This window comes from Haplochromis burtoni, unplaced genomic scaffold (assembly GCF_018398535.1).
Source record: "Haplochromis burtoni strain Fernald_Lab_line unplaced genomic scaffold, NCSU_Asbu1 Contig_31, whole genome shotgun sequence".
Lineage (NCBI taxonomy): Eukaryota > Metazoa > Chordata > Actinopteri > Cichliformes > Cichlidae > Haplochromis > Haplochromis burtoni.
In genome coordinates, this window is record NW_024582392.1 from 2,889,193 (window position 1) to 2,900,860 (window position 11,668).

The 11,668-nt window shown below is 39.3% G+C and overlaps 1 protein-coding gene across 3 annotated transcripts in view; it reads left to right on the forward strand.

The window, feature by feature from the left end:
• The first annotated feature begins 529 nt into the window (after positions 1-529).
• The window catches only part of rapgef3 (Rap guanine nucleotide exchange factor (GEF) 3), a 23,720-nt gene continuing 12,581 nt past the window's right edge, over positions 530-11,668 (forward strand). Inside the window, exons 1-3 of one of the 3 annotated variants that reach the window (XM_005918906.3) lie at positions 530-646; positions 3,617-3,702; positions 8,040-8,084. In XM_005918906.3, coding sequence (XP_005918968.1) covers positions 3,640-3,702; positions 8,040-8,084 — 108 coding nt within the window. In that variant the 5' untranslated portion in view covers positions 530-646; positions 3,617-3,639. Of the gene's footprint in view, positions 647-1,356; positions 3,041-3,616; positions 3,703-4,143; positions 4,883-8,039; positions 8,085-11,668 lie in introns of those variants that run through there. The other 2 variants (XM_042219344.1, XM_005918905.3) reach the window with 2 other exon arrangements.

The window sequence follows — 11,668 nt, forward strand, 5'->3', positions numbered from 1 at the left end:
ATGCATTAGAAGTTTATGAGTAAAATGTCAAATGTTTATGTGGTCATAAGGTCAGACAAATATATCACAGTATTTTCCTGCACAAATGGACATGTGTTAATGCAGCTGCACACAGAAAAGAATAACACCAAAGACTGTATTCAAAGTAAATCATGGCTCCTGGCTAACAGTGGCAGGCATGAAGCAGTTTTCCCATGGAAAAACATAATGTATTTATAATCTCACTATGAATGGAACAGTGATAAGGATGTATAGTAAAGCGTACTGACTTTTTTTCTCAGAAGCTGAGCCTCATAGATTTCCTGTGGTTGTCTGCAGCTCGTCTACAGTCGAGACTGCTAAACAAGAAAACCACATAACCTAGTTCTGATGAACTGCAATTCACATTGCTTAGATTCAAATTCTGTCTTCATATTCTCACATACATTGCCATGTATCAGTGCTGTACTAAGCCCATGCCCCCGGGCACTCTTTTCAGGACCAATCAGAAAGACACAGGAAGCTGTGTCCAGTAGCACTCCCCGTAACTCACATAAAGTACCCTGACTGAGAGACATATGATAGAAGCGAAGGCTAGAAAAGGAAAGCAGACAAATTAAAGAACTGAAGTAATCAAACTGAAGAATCTTATAAGACTGCGACATTGGTGAGTTACTGATTGCAGAGCAAAGGATTGTGTGGAATTGTGGCAGACCATTTGGTTAGTTGTGCTAATTAATGAATATTATATGTCTATTTTAATCATAATATCTTGTGCTTTACAAAGCCCCTGCTGATTTGTCTGACAGGGTTTTAAGGATAATTTCAGTCTATGAAGGCACTTTTCCATCACAGGTGTTCAAATTCTAGTTTTTCTCCAAATAATATATTTAAATTGTTACTTTTTAGTATTTGAAACTAAGTCGGTAATGTAAATGTCAACATGTGACTGCACAGCGGGGATTAGAAGTGAAAGAACGTGGTTGACAAATGTGAAAGTGTTGCAGTGGGTGCAGAAATATTGTCTCCAACTGCTTTAATGTCTTTGCTTATGTGTGCTCTGCTTTCTGCTTCAGCCCTCAATAGACCATAAGGTCAAACAGATCAAACACGTATTTCCCTGTCACTGCTAACTGGCTTGGATAAAGGAAGGAAAATGTGTGTATGTGCAGCACATGTGTGTGTGTGTGTGTGTGTGTGTGTGTGTGTGTGTGTGTGTGTGTGTGTGTGTGTGTGTGTGTGTGTGTGTGTGTGTGAGTGTGTGCGTGCGTGTGTGCTGCATGCGCTGTGGTGAACAGATCAAAACACTGACAGAATCCATGGATGGCAGGCTTTTGAGTGTCCTTGCGAAAGGATGGCTAAATAGAGAACACGTGTTGGGATTCAGAGATTCTTTTATTGCTACCATATAATTTGCCTTATGAAGAATGTATTAATAACATGTTTCACAGTATCATTTATCAGTAATATTTCCTGCAGGGTTTATATTGCATTGAATATGTCTGTCATCACATTGACCTTTCTATTTTTACAGGTTGAGTTCATTTTATACACAATGCATAAATGTGCTTGGTTAGAGTTGATGTTCCATTCTAGAAGGTTTTAAGCTTCACTGGTGAGAGTGTCCAGATGATACATGCTGAGGGGAGATGAGAACATAGCAGGTTAATTGCATGCACGCTTACGATACACATATTAATCTAGTAGCAGGTCTGAGCGAAGGCCTAAGCGTCTTCTGCTTCAGTTTGAGACTGGCTGCAAAGTACTCTACTTAGTGATTAATGACGAGGGTCCATTATTAGCTCTCAGAGATGTTGAGACCTGAAGTTATTACCCTAAAAGGCAAGTAATGTAGAAAAGAGAAGTGACATGTCAGTGTATGGTTATTAGAAGTGTACGGGATGTACCCTTGTCTACACGGGTGGAACTTTTGCCCGTCTGTCACCATGTATTTCTGAACTGTATTGACGTAGGTGTGATATTTTATCCTATAAAACCAGAACCCAATGTATTCTTGTCAGAGCAAAACAATCCATATGCTGATGGTTGGTTGTTCTCCTGTGATAATAAAACTCATCGTTTGATTGCACTTTTCCGGAGCCTCCGTCGTTTGTTGTCTGGTCTAAAGTTGATCGATCTCGCAGCAACAAGTAAATACAACTTTAGAGACAGAAACACAGAGAGAAGCGCTGCACATAAAACAATCCATTATAGGTTGATGGTGTAATAAAATTAAGTCTATAACATTCTATAACTAATGCTTGAATTTTTTTTGTTTCATTTTGAGCATTCTTTATAAGAAACTGATCAGCGAGTTGCTCAATTTCTAAATACCCTGTGAATTGCTTTGCAGGGCATGTGCATCATCAATAGGGGGCAGCATTTATTTTCAAAGTGCCAGCCTGGAATGTGATGCAGACCTGGGTCCATAAGAGTTCAAGGTGTCAACAGTCTAAATTCAGTCTACCTTGAAATTTGGAGCTTTTTGCTGGTTATATTCTCTGGAGCTAAAACAAGGTCACCTAAATCTCCAAACGAGTTAATAAGATTTCATTTCAATCCCAGGGCCAGAAAGCAATCGCCACTGCTGAATTTTTAGGATTTTCAGGGTGAAAGCTGATCATAGTCTCAGTGCAGCTTAGGTCTTTTGATATTTGGTGCAAAACATCAATCCCCTGAAAGAATGTTTTCCCAGTAATATGCTGCTATTTACAGAAGACAATCAAGACAGTCACTTTTTCAGATGCTATCAACCAGACTGTAGCAATATGCTCTTCCTTATCAGCTAAACTATTGTATTTAAATTCCCCCAGGAGGTCATAAGAAGGAAAACCGGATTCCTTGGTTGTGAACATTCTTTATGTGGCATCAGAGAGCCCCTGTGAGCCATTTTCAAGACACAGAGAAACACACAGTTTAGTCAGAGAACACAAAATTTATCGACTAAACTTCAGCGGTAATTTCTGTTTGGTTGGGTTTGATTGCTTGGCTACTTTTAAGATTGGATTTTGAGACAATTGTGACTGGAGTGTTGTCATGACTCGAAGGAGGTCTAAACATGGTAAGAAATCATTATTCTTTTGAACATTTGCAGCAAATGTGCCTCACGGTACCTTTTAAAGTACAGTTTTCTGTACTCCAAGAGCCACCGTTCACTTACCACACGATTATGTAACAGGGTTCCAAGATGGAAGCAGTAATGTCTACAGTAAAGGTCAGCAACAGGTGCTGGGCTTTTAATAAAAACATACAAAAGAGGCGGTTTGAACACACAGCTCAAATTGCAGCCAAGCATGGAAAACATGGATGCTCTGGTCAGTGTGTGTTGTGGAAAGGTTTGGCAAAGTGACTCAGACACTGAGGTCAGTACAGGAAGGGCTGCCCTGCACTAGAACAATAGCTGGGATTTAAACAATTCTTGCATAACTTTTCCAGCCTGCAGCACACAGACATGATCCTGTTATAACAGAACATGGGAAATTAAGTTTTTAAAAGGGTCTCCTTGTCCTTATGTAAGACATTGCAAATTTACATCTGCTTGTTTTGCTATTAACTGAGAAGGGAAAACGCTACCTTCCCATTTTACTTTCTCGACTGTTAAAGAATAAAATCATTATGCTGTTTTTTCTTCACACAGATTTTGTTCAAGCTGTTTTCTTGATGGAGAACTACGTCAGAAACAGCAGTTTTCCACCAAGGCGGCGTACACCAGAGTTGGGGGACGTAAGTCACCTGCATCTATAAACGAACACAAAAAAGCCAAAAGTGTGAACTACAGGTGTAAGGTTTGAATCACAGGAAGAAATATTGAAAAATCCATTCAAAAACTGAACACCTGTTATGAATTTTATGATTTCATAAAGCTTTAATGGATACATAACACTTCAACACCAAAGGAAAAACACCTGTGAACTAGAACTGCATAAACGCATTAAGTGTTGTCCTCAAACCTAAATTACTTTCTGCCCTTGAAGCAGTTTATCTCTGCCTACAGACCCAGTTGAGCTAGGCAGCTGGATAACCTGATAAGTGTGTGGTCTATACAACGTGCTGCAGCTTGTGTGTTTTCCTGAACTACTGTACTAAACAAACTTTATTATATAGTACCTTCATGCAACATTATACCTCCTTTAATACCCCTGACCCCAAAGGTTGGGGGGAATCAACCAATTTTTTTTAACAGTTCAGCCAAGAAATGATGCAAATTTGTAACAAATAAGCCAGTTATTTTACAGAAAGGGTGCACATTTTCAGCAAGTTACTTGTTTGACTAAGACTTGTTTGAGTAAGGTTTGACATCTTTGAAAATTTCATCTCTAGCCTTCAAGAGTGAATTTGAGTTGAAATATATACATCATATTTGTCTACTCGTTGACGTGTTTTAACAGAAGGACAAAATGTTAAGGTTCTACATGCACACAGGTCAAGCTAAGTACGTCAAACACCGTTTTTAATTAGGTGGTAATACTGCCAGAAGAGGCAGTCTCTCTGATGCAGTTTCTTGTGAAAAGCCAAAGAGCGCACACACGCAACGCAGCAACAGTGCGCCTGTGCCGCGAGGGATGGCTGAACAGTACACGACTCGACCTCAGTGAGGCAGCAAGATCTGAGTTTGATGCAGGACCTGCCTGGAATTACTAGGAGGACAAAATGCGGAGTTATGAGTTCACATTGTCGCCGTGTTGAGTCGCCGCTGTGCAGTAATGAGTGTGAGACGGGGCTATCCAGATTACTGTGCCGTGAATAATGTGTAGAGCTGCCGAGCTGCAGATCTTCTGACTGGGAAACTTGTTTGTCGGTTGTTTTGATCCGAAACAAGATGCATCTCTTTCGGACTCACAATTACCAAGTGTTCCCGGACCGCTGCTCGGTGGAAAAACAGACAATACGGGGCATCAGCTGGGTATGCCTCTTTAATATTTATACATTTACTTAAGCGAAACGACTGCGGAATATTTCATGGAACATAAGCAAGAATTGCTTTTACTGCATGGTGTCACAATATGCGGATAAGAAGAGATGATAATGATGACTACGATGGCATCATAATTCACTGTCTTTTTGTATTGATCCGTTCATTTCCAAAGTAACACGACTTAAAGGCTTAGCGTTCATTAAGAAAAAATAAAATAACAGAAAAAGCTTATAAATTTGAGGTGTTGGCACAAAATAGGGCTTCCAAGATGTCATTTGCTTTCTTGCTTTAGTTCATATGAAATCACTGCTGGTAGAGCTACTGCGAGGGTAAAAGACTGTAATCATAATTTGGTATGCAAATTGGCATCTCCTAAATGTCTGACACATGTTGCCTAAAAGGCCCTAAAAGTATCCTTTACGTTGCAAGTAAGCTTCGAGATTTGGTGCTGAAATAGGAAAGACGGAAAAGTGACAGAACATTTCTGAAGATCTGGGAGCAAAATGTGTGGTTGTGTGAACAGTGCATGTAACTGAGTACAGCACAGTTTTGTGGCACTTCTCTGTTTATTTGATGTCACTATGCTGCCTTTCCTGCTCTATTTACTAGTTTTCCCAGCCTTACTTTCTCTGTATACTAGCCTCATTATAGAAACCACAGCAGAAACAATTGCAGCTAACAAGCCTACAAATTAGTTAGTTAGAGCAAATTAATTGACATCAGCATTTTCATGAGTCCAACTTTTCAAAATTCCCTCTGAATTATTATTATAGCTTGTTTTCATTGTTATTAATGTTGATGTTTCGGCTATTAAACAGACCAAGGAGTGTGAACCCTTCTCTTTTGGTTGTGGCTCACTGTGGTAGCATTTCTTGCCACTGTCTTAGTTTTTGAAAACCTATCATCAGTTGATTCCGGGAAAATAGATGGAATGTCATCCATTTAAGCAGCTGTTTTAGTCATATACAGAATAAATAAAATTAGCTCAGCCTTAACTATGTAAATCAGCTGGAGTCTCTGCATTTTGTAGATATTCAGGAACGCTTCCAAGTAGACTGAAGCAGGTTCCTCTATTGTTGTAGCAGTTGGCTGTGGTGACACAGGAAGGTAACAAAGCATATTTCATTATTATTATTTACCTCGGGTTATAAATAGTGCATTGTTTATTGTTCACGTTCCCTGAAACACCCTTGCTCAGTTTACAGAAGAGTTTGTAGAAGAATGCAAAATGAGGGAGGTTTTAGTTTCCAGGTCACAGGAAGACACATAACAGCGCTGAAAGTCTTCTAAATTTACCTGATTTGTAAGTATCAGGAGGCCAAAGATAACGTGCAGAGACTGTGTCCCAAACTGCCTGCTTTTACCAGCCAAATATCAATGTCATACTTCCGTGAACTAGTTAAAAGTTCTGCATGAACAGCAACAATTGCTTTGGATTTTTTTTACCATAACACTATGATGCACAACACACAAACCGCTTAATTAATCTAGAAGTATAAAAGTATCAATCTTTTTTTGAACGTCAGAAGTATCGCTGAACCGGATAAAACCGAGGGATATCTTACAGCTGACAAATTACAGAACTTGAAACATGCTAAATCATCCTAAATGCAAAATTGACAAATGCATGCATTCACATTGTGCATTGTGCATTTCAAATATTGTTTGTGCTATGCCAGCACATTAGTGGAATCTGACTCTGTAACAGGTAATAGCAAGCCTGTATGCTGTATTTGGCTTTACTCAAAGGTGTTTAGTTGTTTGGCAGTAGAGTGATATCCAATCTTTCTATTCATTGTCGTGTGTTATTAGTAATAAGCCCTGAAGGTTAAGCTAATTCTTTCTCTGAGCACATGAGGCAGATAAGAGCACAGCTGAGCTCATTTTTCTGTCATCATTTGCAGCATCCCTCCTGGACTTCTTGCTCCTGCATACCAGTGCTGACACATGGACACAATGCAGAAAAAATACCTCACATACATAAGGGTTCCTAAGTGTGTCTGTCTAACAGATATTGAAATGTTCTCCACATGTTTTTAACTTACGAGGCACGTTTGTTTTGATTGGTTCATAAATTAGCTATGCTATGCATAATGTTTCATGGAGTTACTGCCATTCAGTGGCAATTGGGTTACAAGCTAAATTGTGGTCCATTCAGGCTAATATCACATGATGTAGCTGCCTGTACAGCAGGCCAAATAAAACATGCCACAAAGTATGTGTGCAGTAGAAGCAGAGAAACCGATGTCTATCTCCGATGTGAAGAATCACATCAGCTACTGTTTGTTTACATGTCTTCTATGTCACGTGAGTGCTCTGCATATTTACCTTTTTTTGTTTTGTTACAACTCTTACAATCCATCAATTCAGTAGAAAGAGAGAGACTTGTGTTAAAGTGACACTAGTAAATTATTAGAACTGTGAGGCAAGTTGAAACGTAGTGTGTCCTTTATATTTTCAATTAGTTACACTGAACCCTTGGGAATACAGACAGACAACACCAGCCGCAAGATGGTCATAAAAACATAAAATCTAAGCAACAAAGGGGAAGTCTGACTTGGGTCAAAGTACAAACGTGGGAATGTTGAATATTTTTACATGGTAGGACGTTAGAGATAGCAATGATTTGACTCTTTAAGTGAGCATTTCAAGAGTGTAATGAAAAATCATTAATATTGTCTACCTGTGGCAGCTGCTTCAGTATTAATCTTTAAATGTTCAGGTTCAATTACTTTTTACATGAAAGGATAGTCTGTAGTTTAAAGCAAATATTTGTTTTAATGAAATTCAAAGAGTTTAACCATGTACCTTCTGTTGCCGAGGTCTAAATACTCTTTCCTCCCACTTCATTACACACACTTGACAACCACCCACACCATGTTGGAGACAATGGCACATCACAGGTTGAGATAATGCATCTGTAGTGACCTTCATACCAAAGAAAAGAAAACAATTTTCCGTTTCTCGATGGTCCAGCTTGGTTGTGTTTTTTTCAGACTAGCTACAACAAGATTGTCATCAACAACCAGCCCAGCTAGTTCCTGTGGAATGCTGCTCCCGAGCAATTTATTTTCTTTATTTTAGAGGTTTTAGATATGGAGAAACGGTTCACTGGGGATAAAGTATGTCTTTCTGTTTCTCCCAGACTCCACTGCCAGAGGCTCTGAATTCAAAGGACACTATGAAGCAGGTATGTATGCCAACATTTAACAGCATTTCAGTGGTGCTTTGAGACTCTCACTCTGACCATAAGGAGAACCACAATGTGAGAGCAGAGGTAAGATTTAAAGCAGAGCGTAAACACCTTCACCCCTGTCCTGAAAGATAATTTAAGCACATGTGAGATCTATTGTTGGTTATCACTAATTAGCTGATTAAACTCTAGTTAGCCTTTGACAAGTTTCACTGCACTGGTGGCTTTAGTTTTACTGACCTCCAGTATAATTCAGAGTTGCAGAGCTTGCATCCTCTCAAACTGCTGAACTTGTTCTTTTGTTGTTTATAATATCCTGCATTACTACTCAACCGAGTTTTAAAAAAACACATTCCTTGCAGGGGCAAGCAGTCATAAGGAGTCTAAAGAGCACTCCAAGGCCCACAATAAATTGACCCTCCCCACTCTCCTGAGTCCTACCTAACTCAGTCCAGGCCCCTCATGTTGCTTTATCTCAACTTCTTCAACAGCATGCCAAGTAGTGAACCTTTAAAACCCTGATAAGAAGAATTGACAGGGAAAGTGGCTTCTGTTTAGGTTCAGTGGTCTCCTTGCGACAGAAAAGGTAGAAAGCAGTACAGAGAGTGCATCTTTCAACTCCTACCCATATGGAAAAGAAATAGTAAAAACTTATAAAAGACTTGCATAGGATGTGGCCTACTTCATATAGTGAATCATATAAGGCTTATATGATTTACTCATGAAAGTGGCCACTTTCTCATTACTTTCATATATTGTTTTAATAAGTATCCAAAACATACAAGTTTCATTTATGTAATTTTTCAAGGGATCTTATATCTGCTTTTAATACAAGTTTCACACAAGACAGATACAAACTTTATAAGATTTATATATATCTTTTCCATATGGGTAAATAATCAACCCTGTGAATATTTTCGGGTTTGTAAAGACACAGAGGGAGGACAGAGCAACTGAATCTGCAGGAGACATGTGTTGCTAACCTCATTGGGGTTTTTTTTGTTATTGTTGCTTAGCAAATGTTGGCTCCCGATTGTAAAAGTCAGTAGTGAGCATCATACATTACGATAGCACTGTACAGGATTGGTGTTTGTAATAAGCAAGGTTTGATTGTGCTCCAACATTTTCCAATTCAAACATGAAATGGAAACGGAAATCTGTCTGTAATCTCTGAAAAGCTTTTTTTTTTTACATTACGTACATTTTTACCCATGTTTGCGGTATATATGTTTGCTGAAGAAGTGTGGCGTTGTTGTTTTTTCTCACAGAGAAAGAGAGGGGTAAAAATCAGCCCAAAGATGAAGCTGCTTGTCAACTCACTCTGTGCTTCTCACAACACAGCCCACTGAGGTCAAAGAGAAAGTAGAGAAATGTCTCGCCTACAAAGGAGACATGCAGTGAATGCTGCACTCATCAATATTCCACTGAATGAGACAAAGGCATGAAATTAAACATTTTAAAAGAGCATGACTAATGGTTTTAGTCGCCATCAGATTTAAGTCAAAAAGGATAAGACAGAGAAAAGATAATCCAATTGAGCTGTGATAAAGACAATTACAAGCTTTTCTCAAGCATCTAGCATGTTTGAGTAAACTGTACAACCTGTAGAACAGCTGTTCTTTGCCTGGTCCTGCAAAAAATGGCTGTAGTAATTTATAATCACAGATTAGAATCATTTCCTTGACAATTTGAGTATGATCTAGTATGGATCACGTGAGTATTATACTATACATATTCAGTCATAAATCACCTAATAATGTAGGTTCCTGACTTTAAAATTACCTAAACAACAGTATAGTGCCCTGTCATGAATATATTATGGCTGCCTGTCCAACTGTTATAGATGGCATATACATCACTGGAATATTTCTAACATTTTGAGTTATTTTCCAGTGTTAGAAAATCAGCACTGCTCAGTGTTAGCCATTGATCTTCAAAACTGACTAGGTTACTTTTAAACATATAACACTGTCAAAAGTGTTAATTTAACACTCAACAGTGTTGTATTTAACACTCAGAGGTGTGGACCCATATAGACACTCTCCAGTGTTAAATTAACACTGGAGATTTTGCTGTGTATGCACGGGCTGAGTGTGTGTTGTACTCTGTGTCACTGACTGGCACACCTGTGGGAAAAATGTTTGCTCTTTAATTTCACTCACTAGAAACAGTTACATGTGTGTTGTAGTTCTCAGATAATGGGATTAGATGGCCTAGTTCAGGAAGCAGACTCAACCACATATAGTCAGCAGCAGAGGGCTCACAGCGATGTATGGCTTTTGATGTTGTTTTTGTAAGGAATGAGTTAGGTAATGGAAAGTCGCCTCATCAAGAAAATAAGTTGGGAGTTGACAGGCATGAGAATGTGACTGCAGGAGCCCCATGGGAAAATGGGCCTCTGGGAATACAAGTGACCTCACGACACACTAACTTCAGCAGGGCACAGCAGAGGCCTCAGGACGCATTTACTCTGTTGATGTCAGGTCTGGGAAGAGTCCAGTGTCAGGGCGATAGGTTAAAGTGTACACTGTGCCCGCAGCTGTTAATTGCAATTTTAAATTAGAATTAACAACTTTGTGTGAACTTGGATTTACCAAGGATGTGTTATGGCCCACTTTAAATAGGGAAAACCAGGGGCTGTGTTGGAGTCATCGAGGCATGATGTCAGCAGATAAGTCAAACAGTAGGTGTTTTTACATCCTGAATGAATTGCAGAAACCTACAGGAGACAGAAAGTAGTTTCTGTTGCTGGCTTCTTTGCATTGCATTCTTAAGAAAAGAATATGGGAAGTAATCCGTGTTGGATTTTGTGTGAATCTCCAGGTCACCACCTTAGACAAACAACAGTGTCTAGGGGAAAATCCACAGCCTGTGTCAAGCATGTAATCACAAGACCTGTGGGAGTCAACCAGGGAGGCGCAGAATTAAAGTTTGTGCGACTGTCAGTCATTGAGACAGTAAATATCGTTGGGTGGTAGTTTAAATCAATTCTTTTATGTTCAAAATACAAAGCATAAAGCATGAGAAGGTCTAAAATTGGAGAGCTGAATTTCAGCCACAAACAAAGCACATTCTTGTTACGTAAGCTTTGCCTCTGCATGAGTGGCTGGCAGGTTGTGCACCCTTGTGAGTTCAAACCTGACCTCAGTGTGTTATGTGCAGCTATGTGTATTTGTATTACCAATATTGTTGGGACTATAGGGACAAAAAGAAAGCCCCCATAATCTCACTAAATTTGAAGATTTGGGTTTAGGTTAAAGTTATGGTCTAGGTTAATGCAACCCATTATATTATGGTGTGTGTGTGTGTGTGTGTGTGTATCTGGGTGTGTGTTTGTGTGTGCGTGTGTGTGCGTGGTCTGTTTGTCCCCATAACAACCCTTATAGGGACAAAATGCCTGTCCCCATGAGTTTAAAGGCATTTTTGAGACTCAAAATGTGGTTTTAGTGTCAGAGTTACAATTAGGTTATGGTTAGGTTCAGCCATTCATTTTTGATGGTTAGGGTTAGGGTAGGCGGCTATGGAAAGCATTATGTCAATGGGATGTCCCCACTAAGATATGAAAACAGGACTGTGTGTGT